This window comes from Anomaloglossus baeobatrachus, chromosome 6, assembly GCF_048569485.1.
Source record: "Anomaloglossus baeobatrachus isolate aAnoBae1 chromosome 6, aAnoBae1.hap1, whole genome shotgun sequence".
NCBI lineage: Eukaryota > Metazoa > Chordata > Amphibia > Anura > Aromobatidae > Anomaloglossus > Anomaloglossus baeobatrachus.
Window position 1 is genome coordinate 542,273,401 of NC_134358.1, and position 17,646 is coordinate 542,291,046.

A 17,646-nucleotide genomic window follows, 5' to 3' on the forward strand; every position below is an offset into this window, starting at 1 on the left:
TGGGATATCGCTTGCTTCTACACCGGCTGCGTCAGGATCCCGGCAGCGCCAGACATAACCTTGCGATGCTGGGATCTTGACGGAGGCCGTGAAAGCTGGTAACCATTATACACATCGGGTAACTAAGGTCCCTTAGTTACCCGATGTGTATCATAGTTACCAGTGTACACTGGCTCACACTCACTCTCACACACACCTCACACACACATCACATCGCATCCACACATCAAGGTCCTGCAGCGGCGGAAAATACAGACACATAACAGCACACACACATAACAGCACACACACACACACACACACAAATCAGATCACACTCACTCACACACACACATCACATCGCATCCACATACTCACAACATCCTGGGATATCGCTTGCTTCTCGGCGGCGGTACTGTGCTGTTAGCTTCCAGGACCTGCGGGAGGATCACATGGCCAGAAGCATGTGATACCTCCGGATGTTGTGAGTATGTGCGATATCGTCAGTGTCTGTGTGTGTGAGTGGATGCGATCGGGTGTGTGTGAGTGGATGCGATCGGGTGTGTGTGAGTGGATGCGATCGGGTGTGTGTGAGTGGATGCGATCGGGAGTGTGTGAGTGGATGCGATCGGGTGTGTGTGAGTGGATGCGATCGGGTGTGTGTGAGTGGATGCGATCGGGTGTGTGAGTGTCGGCAGAGGAGCACGGCGTGCTGGAGGAGGCTGGGAGCAGAGAGGCTGATCATGGGGAAGGCTGGGAGGAGAGAGGCTGATGCTGGGGGAGGCTGGGAGGGGGAGGCTGGGACGAGGGAGGCTGATGCTGGTGGAGGCTGATGCATGGGGAGGCTGATGCTGGGGGAGGCTGGAAGGAGAGAGGCTAATGCTGGTGGAGGCTAATGCTGGTGGAGGCTGATGCTTGGGGAGGCTGATGCTGGGGGAGACTGGGAGGGGAAGTCAAATGCTGAGGGAGGCTGGGAGGAAGGAGGCTGGGAGGAGAGAGGCTGATCCTGGGGAAGGCTGGGAACGGGAGGCTGATGCTGAGGGAGGCTGGAAGGAGAGAGGCTGATGCTGGGGGAGGCTGGAAGGAGAGAGGCTGATGCTGGTGGAGGCTGATGCTTGGGGAGGCTGATGCTGGGGGAGACTGGGAGCGGAAGGCTGATGCTGAGGGAGGCTGGGAGGGGGAGGCTGGGAGGAAGGAGGCTGGGAGGAGAGAGGCTAATCCTGGGGAAGGCTGGGAAGGGGAGGCTGATGCTGGGGGAGGCTGGAAGGAGAGAGGCTGATGCTGGTGGAGGCTGATGCATGGGGAGGCTGATGCTGGGGGAGACTGGGAGCGGAAGGCTGATGCTGAGGGAGGCTGGGAGGGGGAGGCTGGGAGGAAGGAGGCTGGGAGGAGAGAGGCTGATCCTGGGGAAGGCTGGGAAGGGGAGGCTGATGCTGAGGGAAGCTGGAAGGAGAGAGGCTGATGCTGGGGGAGGCTGGAAGGAGAGAGGCTGAGGCTGGGAGGAGAGAGGCTGATGCTGGGGAAGGCTGATGCTGAGGGAGGCTGGGAGGGGAAAGCTGATGCTGGAGAAGGCTGGGAGGACGGAGGCTGGGAGGAGAGAGGCTGATCCTGGGGAAGGCTGGGAGAGGGAGGCTGATGCTGGAGGAGGCTGGAAGGAGAGAGGCTGATGCTGGCGGAGGCTGATGCTGGGGGAGGCTGGAAGGAGAGAGGCTGATGCTGGTGGAGGCTGATGCTTGGGGAGGCTGGGAGCTGGGAGAGGGAGGCTGATGCTGAGGGAGGCTGGGAGGAGGGAGGCTGGGAGAGGTAGGCTGAGAGAAGAGAGGCTGATGCACGCACACACACACACACACACTGCACAACACACCACACACCACACACACACACACACACACACACACACACACTGGGAACCACAAACAACTGCCCTACACAGACACCCACACACACAGACAACGCTGCACACACACAACACCCAACACACAAACACCGCGGCACACACAAATATACGCACATACCGCACAACACACACATTGCACAAAACATACCTCCCCCAAAACACACCACACACACACAAACCGCGCAACACACACACACAACGCTACAGACACACAGCGCTCCACAAACAACGCAACACACGCAACACACATACAACACCGCTCTCACCCGCCGCCACACCCAGACAACACCCAGAACATGTACAGCGCCTACACAAACACTTGGTAACTACACACAACAACATCTCTCTCTCTCTCTATATATATATATATATATATATATATATATATATAAAACAAAAATCATACATGAACTACACAATACGTAAATTCTAGAATACCCGATGCGTAGAATCGGGCCACCTTCTAGTATATATATGTATATATATATATATATATATATAAAAAGATCACACACTTTTTTTAATAATAATAATAATAATAATAATAATAATAATAATAATAATAATAAGATAGTGGCCTACAAAGCAGAAACCACAAAGATTCGCCCACTGTCCAAATATACCTGCACCTAATTGTATACATGTCCGTTTACTTCCACTACTCTTCGCTCCTTGCGTGTGACATTGCAGGCAATAAATGTTTAATGTCATCATGTGAACGGCCTCCAATTCCATGTGATGTGTTGTGCATCTATACACATTTTACATCATTATCTCTGCAAATCCCATGCTCTACACATGACTGCGGAGATAATAAAATCACATTTTTATATTATATTGTGGTTTGTTATTTTTAAATATACAATCTATAAGAAATTATAAAATGAAATGCATTCACATTTTAATGGGCCATCAACATCACATTCTCTAGGATTTTGGAAAATCTAAAAAAAAAAATTCTATTAGTTAAAAATAGTAAAAATATATTAGATTTTTTTTCTTCTTTGTTTTTAAGCTGTGGGGGCTGGGGGAGGCAATGTCAATCATGTGTTTGGATAACCTCTTCCCGGGAAGCCAATAAAGACAGAGGCACTATTGGTCTGACCCGGTCAGAGCATGAAAGTGAAAAGATCACCTATGGGAGCACCAGTAAATACTTGGCTGCTTATTAGATTTTCAGACTTTTTCAAAATTATCTGGTCTCAAAAATAAATAAATAAATAAATGTTAATTTACTTGTCCTAAGGACTTCAAAGCAAGAAAAAAAAAAAAAATTGCCCCCAAGTTTGAAAGCCTTTAATTTCCTATGTAGGATTTTTATATTCCACTACATATTGGGTGAACTGTAAAATAAAGTGGCGGAAGCTTTTTATACTCGCCTGAGCATTATCGATCAGCCTTCAACGTTTTGCTGAGCTGTTATAGGTGTCTGGATCCCAAAAAAATACATATATGCGCCCTATTAGAGGAGGGCACTGTTACAAAGAACGTCTGACGCTTGAGCACCAATCCTGTCCTACATGTCAAACATAACCCTGGATTTGACTATACACTGTAATACTGCACATCACCTGCTGGGGCACTGGAGAAAAAGTGATCACTTAAGCCCCCGTCACATTTAGCGACTTACCAGCGATCCCGAAAATGTTGCCACCTGATAAGGATCGCGGGTAAGTCGCTGGGAGGTCACTGGTGAGATGTCACACAGTCAGACCTTACCAACGACTCAGTAACGATACAGGTCGCAGTACCTGTATAACGATCTCTGCTGTCATTGGGACCCTGTCACACAGCGTCAAACATAGAGATGCATCCTGCCCAGCAGGACATCGCCTTTGAAGAAAATGGCCCAGGACATTCAGCAACGACCGTCGACCTCACAGCAGGGGCCAGGTCGTTGCTGGATGTCACACACAACGACATCGCTAGCAAGATCGCTGTTGCTTCACGAAAACCATGACTCAGCAGCGATGTCGTTAGCGATGTCACTTAGTGAGAAGTGGCCATTACTGCCAGGATGCCAAAGAAACTAAAGCTGATGATTACAGGGGCCACCGCATTAGTTAGAAGGGTCACAGAGATTGTCCAAGGTGAAAAACCCTTGTAGGATTAACGTTTTTTTTACCCTGTAGATAACTGGTCTTTGGTGAACGGTAGAGATAAGGTCCTCTTTATTCACTGCTCCCGATAGGATAATATTTATGGTCTTTACTATTGATGAGCGAATAGTAACTATTCGTGTTCAGATTACTTGTGACAAATCCCAAAGTACTATTCCTCTGGTACTAGTCACAAATAATGAACCTAATGCAAGACAATGGGAAACCTGTGCATTTTTCCTGAAGGTCACCCAACTGGCCTGCACCGGGTCACCCAACTGGCCTGCACCGGGTCACCCAACTGGCCTGCACCGGGTCACCCAACTGGCCTGCACCGGGTCACCCAACTGGCCTGCACCGGGTCTCCCAACTGGCCTGCACCGGGTCTCCCAACTGGCCTGCACCGGGTCTCCCAACTGGCCTGCACCGGGTCTCCCAACTGGCCTGCACCGGGTCTCCCAACTGGCCTGCACCGGGTCTCCCAACTGGCCTGCACCGGGTCTCCCAACTGGCCTGCACCGGGTCTCCCAACTGGCCTGCACTGGGTCTCCCAACATCTTGCAATAGATTTGTTATTCGTAACGAACACCAGAATAGTACTTTGGGACTCGTTCTGAATAATCCGAACACGAATAATTACTATTCACCCATCACTAGTCTTTACCAATGGGGCGTTGCTTAAAGGAAAATTAAACACCTCAGCCTAAAAACGCGCCCCTTAGAGAATTACATGAACATTGCCCATTACCCAAGACCATAAAAGTTAGCAATAAAAAGGCCCATATAGTGGAAATGTATGGAGGATTAAAGAAAAAAAAAAAGTATATAATTATATACAGATATATGGAATACTAAGAAGAATGGCGGAAATAAAAAGAGCAAAAACTGCACACTTCTGATCTGGGGACAGGTCCTTTTTAATTTAAAAACTAAACCAGCCCCCTCTCTAAATCACAGCCTGTTCACAGACAGAAAAGGGGGCTGGCTTGGTTACTGATATAGGATGCCAGCTGGTTAGCTTAACTCTCTGCTCTGAAGACAGGAACGGGGATATAGAGGTCATTAACGTCAGGGGCCCCTGACCTAATTGGCACATTTTAGTTATAGGTTACACTACTTTTAAAGGGAATCTGTCAGGTGATTTTGTAGTACAATACTAATGTTATTTCTTTAAAAATAGACCTTTTATAGCTCTTCCTCTTCCAGTTAACTTGCTGTAAGCTCCGTAAAATTCATTTTTACAAGTAGTCAAGCATGTACATATAAACTATATATGCCCTGCTCCCTCCTCCTGACATCAGTGATAGTAGATCTGATCTAAATTTGCACTGCTGCCCGGACTCATTCTCCCCTCCACCTCTCAGCAGTGATAGTGACTGCACTGAGGGGTGGGTGGGGGGAGTAGTGAGTAACTAAATTTATACTTTACTACCCTGCAGGAGAGACTGAATTCTACAGAGCTTACAGCAAGATAACAGGATAAGGTAGAACAATAAAACTTACTGATCCTGAAAGGTCTCCTTAAACCCTATTTAAAGATACTTTGGGGGCAGAGGAGTGGGGTCTTGGTTCTAAGATCATCAATTGTTTAAATCAGGGTGTTGGGGTGCCCATTTCCTGAGCGCATGCACAGTGGTGTGGGGACCTGCACATCGGGCAAGCCACAGCAAAATATTTTCTGGCTTGAGGTTTGAGCAGTCGGTGCGGGCATCAGGACCGTGCATTTAAGGGGTTCCAAAGTATTGAAATAACTTCTAAAAGTTTAGTTACACTTTAAAGGGCTATGCCCCCAAATTTTAGTTTTTCCTTATCCGTTGGTTAGGTGATCATTGTGGATTACTGAGTGTCTGACCACTGGGTCACCAGCGATCCTAAGAACGAGGCTGTCCTGGAAGAAACAGTGATGCGCACGTTCTGCCTCCGCTCCATTCATTGTCTATAGGACTGCCAAGAACTGAGCTTTGAGCATATACACCTCTGCTATATGGCGGCAGAGCCCCATCTTCAGGATCGCTGTGAAAATCACTACTCGGACCGTCAGGGATCCTGAGAACGAGGTTGTAAAGCTCTGTCCTGAATCAGCAAGTTATTCCAAATCCTATTGATAGGTGATAACTTTTTTTGGGAATAACCCTTTAATGCTCACTTATCTCCATATTTGTACAAAAATGTGCAATAAGAACTGACGGATGGACGGCACGGCTCCGTCCTTCATTTCAGTGATCAGTGGGGGGGGGGGGGTGTCACTATGGCATGTAATAAGATATATTTTTTCGTTTTTAGATATACAGCATGGACATGCAAATTACAAAGGGTGCAAAGTATAATTTTTGCATCAAATGATCCTATCCCAGACCCTGACATGTGAAGAAATCAGAAGTGGCTTTCCAGCAGCGATTTATCTTCGGCAGTGTGCGGCGAGGTCACATCTGTACTGCCTCTAATTATAGTTCCCATAGCACAAGTAAAACACATCCAGGGGATTACACGGGTCACAACAAGCAAACACCCGCCGGGGTGAAGGGGCCATCTATGAGGACTCAGCAGGAGGAGGAAAAACTCTTGCGAGAGTGTTGTGTGTGATAAATCATCCTGCGGAGAGAAGAGCGGGAGCGGCTCGTAGTGGGAATCCGGGTGCAGACATCAACGGGAATCGCTCACATTTTCCAAAAGGAAAAATAAAAAAAATTAAAAATTCAGTGCTGTAATGTAAAGTGCAGACCCCGAAGCCCCCCGCAATTATAAATCTAATATATAAAGCTGTGTGTGTGTGTGTGTGTGTGTGTGTGTGTGTATGCTAAAGGAATCCGCACCGTCGCATTTACAATCACTAAATTTTGCACAGACGCCTCATGTGACCCAGGGAACGCCATAGACTATGTTTTGACAGGAAAATGTAACCCCACGTTTTACAGTTACTCTCCAAAAAACCTGCCTCCATTAAAGTAAATGGAGCTGGGAGCTACAGGTTATTAATAGCAGCTGTGATTGGTTGCTATAGGAACAAAAGACATTCATAGTATAAGAAGCTTGTGTGTGAGGTAATATGATGTCTGTGGAGATGGATAGAGCCACCAGACAGGCACAGAGACAGAGAGCCAGACAGGCACAGAGACAGAGAGCCAGACAGGCACAGAGACAGAGAGCCAGACAGGCACAGAGACAGAGAGACAGACAGGCCCAGAGACACAGAGCTAGAGACAGACACAGAGACACAGAGCTAGAGACAGACAGACCGATCCAAAGACACAAGGAAAGAGGCAGACAGAGAAACAGACAGAGAGACAGTTACTATCCCGGGCAACGCCGGATACTACAGCTAGTAATAAAATAATATCCAAACTCCAACAAACCTATCTGATGGAAATACCCATGGCATATGAAGATCGCAGCGGACCCCTGTACATGGACATTACGTGGGGGCCCTTATTCTCCAACTGAGGATCTAATGAAGGCAAAAGCTATTCATTTGGATGTCCATTGATCCCCCAGTAAAACAGGGGCCAGGCCTAGAATGCAATCTAACAGCCATGACAGCGCTACCATGTTGTTAAGAAACCATTGCCCCCCCCATGTCTCTAGGGTCCCTATGCAGCTACACACACAGTATGTCCGCCCATGAACCAAGAAGATCTACCATTACTGTACTATCATCTGACATCTAGGTGCATCACTTTAAATTCTTAATACCAGCCCAACTCTTATGGACGCCATACATATAGGTAAAAAGTGACCCAAGGGGAAATACCAAAAAATTGTTGGCATTGAAGAAGTCATAAATTATCAAGCTTCTTCTCTGTACAGAAAAATACGAAATACGGGTGCAGCACATTTTCGTCATGAAAGACGGCTAAGGTAGCTTTATTCGAGGCGCATGCGCCAGTCTGCGGACACATCTGCCGTTCCACATGTGCAACACTGCTCAGAATCCAGCGGTCGAGGCGGCTATCATCAAAATGTACATGCATGGGTGCCACCTACAGTACAGACCAAACGTTTGGACGCAACTTCTCTTTCAAAGAGTTTTCTTTATTTTCCTATTCAAATGATTTTTATTAGGTTTTGTAGTTAACAAATCTTGAAATCATGCGTTACAAAATTTAAGGACATAGAGATAGTAATAACAAGGTTAAGAAAATGCACATATACAAGGTTTGGACATGCCTTCTCATTCAAAGAGTTTTCTTTATTTTCAGGACTCTGATAGATTCACATTGAAGGCATCAAAACTATGAATTACCACATGTGGAATGAAATACTTAAAAAAAAAAAAAAGTGTGAAATAACTGAAAATATGTCTTATATTTTAGGTTCTTCCTTTTGCTTTGATTACTGCTTTGCACACTCTTGGCATTCTCTTGATGAGCTTCAAGAGGTAGTCACCGGAAATAGTCTTCACTTCACAGGTGTGCCCGGTCAGGTTTAATAAGTGGGATTTCTTGCCTTATAAATGGTGTTGGGACCATCAGTTGTGTTGTGCAGACGTCTGGTGGATACACAGCTGATAGTCCTACTGAATAGACTGTTAGAATTTGTATTATGTCAAGAAAAAAGCAGCTACGTAAAGAAAAACGAGTGACCATCATTACTTTAAGAAATGAAGGTCAGTCAGTCCGAAAAATTGGAAAAACTTTGAAAGTGTCCCCAAGTGCAGTGGAAAAAAACTATCAAATGCTACAAAGAAACTGGCTCACATGAGGACTGCCCCAGGAAAGGAAGACCAAGAGTCACCTCTGCTGCAGAGGACAAGTTTATCCAAGTCACCAGCCTCAGAAATCTCAGGTTAACAGCAGCTCAGATTAGAGACCAGGTCAATGCTACACAGAGTTCTAGCAGCAGACACATCTCTAGAGCAACTGTTAAGAGGAGACTTTGTGCAGCAGGCCTTCATGGTAAAATAGCTGCTAGGAAACCACTGCGCAACAAGCAGAAGAGACTTATTTGGGCTAAAGAACACAAGGAATGGACATTAGACCAGTGGAAATCCGTGCTTTGGTTGAGAAGTCCAAATTTGAGATCTTTGGATCCAAACACTGTGTCTTTGTGCGACGCACAGAAGGGGAACGGATGGACTCTACATGGCTGGTTCCCACTGTGAAGCATGGGCGAGGAGATGTGATGGTGTGGGGGTGCTTTGCCGGTGACACTGTTGGGGATTTATTAAAAATTGAAGGCATACTGAACCGGCATGCTATTCCATCCGGTTTGCGTTTAGTTGGACCATCATTTATTTTTCAAGAGGACAATGACCCCAAACACACCTCCAGGCTGTGTAAGGGCTATTTGACTAAGAAGGAGAGTGATGGGGTGCTACGCCAGATGACCCGGCCTCCACAGTCACCAGACCTGAACCCAATCGAGATGGTTTGGGGTGAGCTGGACCGCAGAGTGAAGGCAAAAGGGCCAACAAGTGCTAAGCATCTCTGGGAACTCCTTCAAGACTGTTGGAAAACCATTTCCCGTGACTACCTCTTGAAGCTCATCAAGAGAATGCCAAGAGTGTGCAAAGCAGTAATCAAAGCAAAAGGTGGCTACTTTGAAGAATCTAGAATATAAGACATTTTCAGTTGTTTCACACTTTTTTGTTAAGTATTTCATTCCACATGTTTTAATTCATAGTTTTGATGCCTTCAATGTGAATCTATAATTTTCAGTGTCACGAAAATAAAGAAAACTCTTTGAATGAGAAGGTGTGTCCAAACGTTTGGTCTGTACTGTATATGCATGTATTACACATTTGTCTGCCATCCTACAGAAGGCATCGAGCAGCAATCCCCCTTGAAAGGGAAACAGTCACATCTTCAAATGCTACTGATCAGCAGATATAGAGGTAGGCTATGTTCACACACTGCATCTTTTCTTAAACCACAAAGATGCAGTGCGGTAAAAACGCATGTGTTTTTACCCGAAGCATTTTTTAAAAAGTCAAATCTATTGACTGGAAGGGCTCAAAATCGCTGGAAAAAAAAAAAGACGCACAGTATAATGCACAGCAAAATAGAAATCTCATAGACTTTGCTGGGAGAAGGAAACACATGCATTTAAGGGCATCTTTGTGACCTCAAAAATGCACCAAAAACGCAGTAAAAGAAGCAGTGTGTGAACATAGCCTTAATCTGCAGGTTAATGTTCTAAAGCTGCCCGGACTCTTCACTGAAAGCCAGTCTACCAGGAGAGAATTAACTTTATTCCTCCCGGCAGCCTCCGGCTTTCAGTTGTATATGCGCAGCTGCAGCACCTTCAGTCACCACTCAGTATACAGTGAGCGGCTGTAACCACGCCCAGGCATCAGTACAGAGCCGGCTGTCAGTCAGCGCTAGAGTACAGTTACAGCTGCCACTTGCTTTGTACTAAGAAGTGGTAGTAGCCATCTCGGCCATGCCTCTATAACTAAAAGCCGGAAGCTGCCAGGAGGAATAAGGTTAATTTCCTCCCGGTAGCAGGGCTTTCAGTGCAGCGCCTGCACAGCTTTATAATGCTATTAACCTACAGATTAACCCTATATCTGCATGTTAAAGGCGTTGTCCACTACGCGGACAACCCCTTCTCAATCCCTACGTTTGCTCTAGTAAAATAACACTTGGGGTGTGTGCCCACGATCAGTGTTTGCAAAGTTTTGGATGCAGCATGCTTCAGCTGCGTCCAAAACGCTGCCTTGTACAGTACAAGCACAGCGGATGGGATTTCTAGAAATCATGTGCCCACTGTGCTTGCTTTTTTCGCAGCAAACACTGACCTGCGTTGCGTCTTTCCAGACCGCAGCATGTCAATTGTTTGCTGCGGATTCGCATATGTCCTCTGTAGGGAGAACAAAGCGAGGAGACCGCAGCGCACTGATCCCTGATCTTGGGTACTGACAGCTGCGGTCTCCTGCGTAGGAGACTCGCGGACCTGCAGGTCAAGGCCCACTGCGTCAAGGATGCAGTGAGACCTGATCATGGGCATATACCCTTATACTCACTTCCAATACCAGCACCGTTCCAAGGGTGCCAACACTGCTTCTCCTGGGGATTGTGTGACATTATTATGTCACGCAATCTCTGTGGCTAAATCGCACTGGCTTCCCTTTCCATTACGTCGGACAAATCAGAAACATTCAGGGGAAGTGAGATTCCTCAGTTACATCTGAGGGAGGGAGACTGAAGCCAGCGCTGATTAGCCACAGAGATCACATAAGAGAATAATGTCACCCGATCCCAGGGAGAGGCAGTGTCCACACTGCTAGAACGGCGCTGGTACTGGAGGGCAGTACAAGTGTTATTTTACTGGGGCAAACATAGGTATGGAGGAGTTGTCCACATAGTGGACAAGCCCTTTAAAAGCATTTGGGGGTCTTAACAGGTTCCCCTTAAGACAATGCATAGTCTACGTTATTTAGGCATTTATGCCTTTGGCAAGAGCAGGTATGCGTGTATAAAGTGTATATAACGTGGCACTGTATCTGTTCACACACATTTACCCAACAGCTGTGACATATCGTGATATATCGGTAAATAGTATTACTCACCTTGGTGAAAAACACTGTTAGATGCGTCTCGCTGCCGATTACCCAGATCGGACATTTGGGGGATTTCAAGAAATTGCCTACCTGGAAAAAAAAAAATAAAGAGAAATAAATACACAAAGGATCGTCAGCGACAACCCTATACTGTAAGAGAACAGCGGACTTATTTATTAATCTAAGCCGGGCGATACGTACATCTTGGCATGGCAAGTGAAATACAATCATTTGCAACAAATATCGAATAATGTCGGCGAATAAAAGAGAAATTCCTTTTTTATTGGGATTAATCTATTGTTACATTTGCAGTGTTTTGGATGTAGAAAAGTTTAAAAAGGAACAGTCTAACTTTTATTGTTACGTTGTTTATTAGATCCAAGCTCTGCTACATATGCACATGTAGAGGCACACAGCTCTGCTACATATGCACATGTAGAGGCACACAGCTCTGCTACATATGCACATGTAGAGGCACACAGCTCTGCTACATATGCACATGTAGAGGCACACAGCTCTGCTACATATCCACATGTAGAGGCACACAGCTCTGCTACATATCCACATGTAGAGGCACACAGCTCTGCAACACATGCACATGTAGAGGCACACAGCTCTGCTACATATGCACATGTAGAGGCACACAGCTCTGCTACATATGCACATGTAGAGGCACACAGCTCTGCTACATATGCACATGTAGAGGCACACAGCTCTGCTACATATGCACATGTAGAGGCACACAGCTCTGCTACATATGCACATGTAGAGGCACACAGCTCTGCAACACATCCACATGTAGAGGCACACAGCTCTGCAACACATCCACATGTAGAGGCACACAGCTCTGCTACATATGCACATGTAGAGGCACACAGCTCTGCTACATATCCACATGTAGAGGCACACAGCTCTGCTACATATCCACATGTAGAGGCACACAGCTCTGCTACATATGCACATGTAGAGGCACACAGCTCTGCTACATATGCACATGTAGAGGTACACAGCTCTACTACATATGCACATGTAGAGGCACACAGCTCTGCAACACATCCACATGTAGAGGCACACAGCTCTGCAACACATCCACATGTAGAGGCACACAGCTCTGCTACATATGCACATGTAGAGGCACACAGCTCTGCAACACATCCACATGTAGAGGCACACAGCTCTGCTACATATGCACATGTAGAGGCACACAGCTCTGCTACATATGCACATGTAGAGGCACACAGCTCTGTAACATATCCACATGTAGAGGCACACAGCTCTGCAACACATCCACATGTAGAGGCACACAGCTTGCTACATATGCACATGTAGAGGCACACAGCTCTGCTACATATGCACATGTAGAGGCACACAGCTCTGCTACATATGCACATGTAGAGGCACACAGCTCTACTACATATGCACATGTAGAGGCACACAGCTCTGCAACACATCCACATGTAGAGGCACACAGCTCTGCAACACATCCACATGTAGAGGCACACAGCTCTGCTACATATGCACATGTAGAGGCACACAGCTCTGCAACACATCCACATGTAGAGGCACACAGCTCTGCTACATATGCACATGTAGAGGCACACAGCTCTGCTACATATGCACATGTAGAGGCACACAGCTCTGCTACATATCCACATGTAGAGGCACACAGCTCTGCAACACATCCACATGTTGAGGCACACAGCTTGCTACATATGCACATGTAGAGGCACACAGCTCTGCAACACATCCACATGTAAATGCACACAGCTCTGCTACACATCCACATGTAGAGGCACACAGCTCTGCAACACATCCACATGTAGATGCACACAGCTCTGCTACACATCCACATGTAGAGGCACACAGCTCTGCTACATATGCACATGTAGAGGCACACAGCTCTGCAACACATCCACATGTAGATGCACACAGCTCTGCTACATATGCACATGTAGAGGCACACAGCTCTGCTACATATCCACATGTAGAGGCACACAGCTCTGCTACATATGCACATGTAGAGGCACACAGCTCTGCTACATATGCACATGTAGAGGCACACAGCTGTGCTACATATGCACATGTAGATATACACAAACCTCTACTACATATGCACATACAGACAAATAGAGCTGCGGCATATGCATATATAGACACACAAAGCTCTACTACATATGCATATATAGACGCACAGCTCTGATATATATGCACAAAGACACAGCTTTGCAACATGCAGTTGGTACTGAAAGAATTCAGACCCTTTTAAATATTTCACTCTGTTTCTTTGCAGCCATTTGGTAAATTAAAAAAAAAAGTTTAATTTTTTCCTCATTAATGTATACTCTGCCCCCATCCCCCATCTTGACAGAAAATAAAAAACAAATGTAGAAATATTTGCAAATTTATTAAAACAAGAAAAACTGAAATATCCCATGGTCATAAGTATTCAGCCCCTTTGCTCAGACACTCATATTGAAGTCCCATGCTGTCCATTTCCTTGTGATCCTCCTTGAGATGGTTCTACTCCTTCATTGGAGTCCAGCTGTGTGCAATTAATCTGATAGGACTTGATGTGGAAAGGCGCACACCTGTCTATATAAGACCTCACGGCTCACACTGCATGTCACACCAAATGAGAATCATGAGCTCAAAGGAACTGCCCAAGGAGCTCAGAGACAGAATTGTGGCAAGGCACAGATCTGGCAAAGGTTACAAAAGAATTTCTGCAGTACTCAAGGTTCCCAAGAGGACAGTGGCCCCCATAATCATTAAATGGAAGAAGTTTGGGACCAGCAGAACTCTTCCTAGATCTGGCCGTCCAGCCAAACTGCGCAACCATGGGAGAAGAGCCTTGGTGAGAGAGGTAAAGAAGAACCCCAAGATCACCGTGGCTGAGCTCCAGAGATGCAGTAAGGAGATAGAAGAAAGTTCCACAAAGTCAGCTATCTCTGCAGCCTCCACCAGTCGGGCCTTTATGGCAGAGTGGCCCAACGGAAACCTCTCAGAGAAAAACATGAAAGCCCACATGCTGTTTGCAAAAACACACATGAAGGACTCCCAGACTATGAGAAATAAGATTCTTTGGTCTGATGAGACGAAGATAGAACTTTTTGATGATAATTCTAAGTGGTATGTGTGGATAAAACTAGACACTGCTCATCACCTGCCCAATACAATCCCTACAGTGAAACATGGTGGTGGCAGCATCATGTTATTGGGGTATTTTTCAGCTGCAGGGACAGGATAACTGGTTACAATTGAAGGAACGATGAATGCGGCCAAGTACAGAGATATCCTGGAAGAAAACCAATTCCAGAGTGCTCTGGACCTCAGACTTGGCAGAAAGTTCACCTTCCATCAAGACAATGACCCTAAGTACACAGCTAAAATAACAAGGAGTGGCTTCAGAACAACTCTGACCATTCTTGACTGGCCCAGCCAGAGCCCTGACCTAAACCCAATTGAGTCTCTCTGGAGAGACCTGAAAATGGCGTCCACCAACGTTCACCATCCAACCTGATGGAACTGGAGAGGATCTGCAAGGAAGAATGGATCCGCAAATCCAGGGATAAAAATCTTGTTGCATCATTCCCAAGAAGACTCATGGCTGTACTCAGGGTCGTATTTGCCACTAGGCACCTGTGGTCCCGTGCCTAGGGCGGCACGTTGCGGGGGGCGGCACTTTCTGGCAGCAAAAAAAAAAATAAAAAAAATTTATATAAATTTTTTTTTTTCCATCCCCGCCCCCCGTCCCTCCCTCCGTTACACTCGGCTGTGTTCGGGGGGGGGGGGGGGGGTTGAGAGGGAGGGGAGGTGCACTTCTGTCTATTTAAATACATGGCGGGCGCCAGGCATGGTGAGCTGATTAACCCCGAAAGTTCCATCGCCTTCACTTCCGGGGTCAGAGGCGCGCGGGCGCGACAAACAGCTGACTGCCCCGTGCTGCAGCGTCCAATGCTGCAGACGACACACGCCGCGGAGGAGGACGCGTCTGCAGCTGGAGCAAGCCAGAAGAGGAGCCAGCCAGAGCAGGGCGGCGGGCACCGGAGCAGATAAGGCAGAGGCAGAGCCTAGAATGTATGGGCTCCTTACAGGTTAGTTGATGATCGTTGCGATGCCTTTTTCCACTATAATCATGCAAGGAGAGGCTGGGCAGAGAAAGAGGCTGAGGGAGGCTGGGAGAGGCTGGGAAGAGAGAGAGGCTGGGCAGAGAAAGAGGCTTAGGCTGGGGGGAGGCTGGGAAGAGAGAGGCTGAGGCTGGGGGAGAGGGAGGCTGGGGGGAAAGATGCTGAGGCTGGCGGGAGAGAAAGGCTGAGGCTGGGGGGAGAGAGGCTGAGGCTGGGGGGGAGGCTGGGGAGAGAGAGAGGCTGAGGCTGGGGAGGTGAGAAGCAGATGCTGGGGGAGGCTGGGAGGAGAGAGACTGATTCTGGGGGAGGCTGATGCTGAGGGAGGCTGATGCTGGGGGAGGCTGGGAGGGTTGGAGGAGGGAAGCTGATGCTGAGGGAGAGTTGGAGGAGGGAGGCTGATGCTGGGGGAGGCTGGGAGGAGGGAGGCTAATGCTGGGGGAGGCTGGGAGGAGGGAGGCTAATGCTGGGGGAGGCTGGGAGGAGGGAGGCTAATGCTGGGGGAGGCTGGGAGGAGGGAGGCTAATGCTGGGGGAGGTTGGGAGGGAGGCTGATGCTGAGGGAGGCTGGGAGGAGGGAGGCTGATGCTGGGAGGAGGGAGGCTGATGCTGGGGGAGGTTGGGAGGAGGGAGGCTGATGCTGAGGGAGGCTGGGAGGAGGGAGGCTGATGCTGAGGGAGGCTGGGAGGAGGGAGGCGGAGGCTGGGAGGAGGGAGGCTGATGCTGAGGGAGGCTGATGCTGGAGGAGGCTGGGAGGGGGAGGGTGAGGCTTGGAGGAGGGAGGCTGATGCTGGAAGGAGGGAGGCTGACGCTGGGGGAGGCTAGGAGGAGGGAGGCTGATGCTGGGAGGAGGGAGGCTGACGCTGGGGGAGGCTAGGAGGAGGGAGGCTGATGCTGGGAGGAGGGAGGCTGATGCTGGGGGAGGCTAGGAGGAGGGAAGCTGATGCTGGGAGGAGGGAGGCTGATGCTGGGGGAGGCTAGGAGGAGGGAGGCTGATGCTGGGAGGAGGGAGGCTGATGCTGGGGGAGGCTAGGAGGAGGGAGGCTGATGCGGGGAGGAGGGAGGCTGATGCTGGGGGAGGCTAGGAGGAGGGAGGCTGATGCTGGAAGGAGGGAGGCTGATGCTGGGGGAGGCTGGGAGGAGGGAGGCTGATGCTGAGGGAAGCTGATGCTGGGGGAGGCTGGGAGGAGGGAGGCTGATGCTGGGGGAGGCTAGGAGGAGGGAGGCTGATGCTGGGAGGAGGGAGGCTGATGCTGGGGGAGGCTGGGAGTAGGGAGGCTGATGCTGGGGGAGGCTGGGAGGAGGGAGGCTGAGGCTGGGGGAGGCTGGGAGGAGGGAGGCTGAGGCTGGGGGAGGCTGAGGCTGGGGGAGGCTGATGCTGAGGGAGGCTGATGCTGGGGGAGGCTGGGAGGAGAGAGGCTGATGCTGGAGGAGGCTCATTCTGGGGGAGGCTGGGAGGAGAGAGGCTGATGCTGGAGGAGGCTCATGCTGGGGGAAGATGGGAGGAGAGAGGCTGATGCTGGGGTAAGCTGGGAGCAGGGAGGCTGATGCTGAGGGAGGCTGGGGGAACAGAGGCTGATGCTGTAAGGGAGGCTGAGGGAGGAGGGAGGCTGAGGCAGGAGGGAGGCTGAGGGAGGAGGGAGGCTGATGCTGGGGGAGGCTGGGTGGAGGGAGGCTGATGCTGGGGGAGGCTGATGCTGAGGGAGGCTGATGCTGAGGGAGGCTGATGCTGGGGGAGGCTGATGCTGGGGGAGGCTGGGAGGGGGAGGGAGAGGCTTGGAGGAGGGAAGCTGAGGGAGGAGGGAGGCTGATGCTGGGAGGAGGGAGGCTGATGCTGGGGGAGGCTAGGAGGAGGGAGGCTGATGCTGGGAGGAAGGAGGCTGATGCTGGGGGAGGCTAGGAGGAGGGAGGCTGATGCTGGGAGGAGGGAGGCTGATGCTGGGGGAGCTAGGAGGAGGGAGGCTGATGCTGGGAGGAGGGAGGCTGATGCTGGGGGAGGCTAGGAGGAGGGAGGCTGATGCTGGGAGAAGGGAGGCTGATGCTGGGGGAG

The 17,646-nt window shown here is 48.9% G+C and overlaps 1 protein-coding gene across 1 annotated transcript in view; it reads right to left on the reverse strand.

Moving 5' to 3' along the window:
• The window catches only part of MINDY3 (MINDY lysine 48 deubiquitinase 3), a 201,060-nt gene that overhangs the window by 89,642 nt on the left and 93,772 nt on the right, over positions 1–17,646 (reverse strand). The window contains exon 11 of the mRNA XM_075315624.1: positions 11,483–11,563. Coding sequence (XP_075171739.1) covers positions 11,483–11,563 — 81 coding nt within the window. The remainder of the gene's footprint in view (positions 1–11,482; positions 11,564–17,646) is intronic.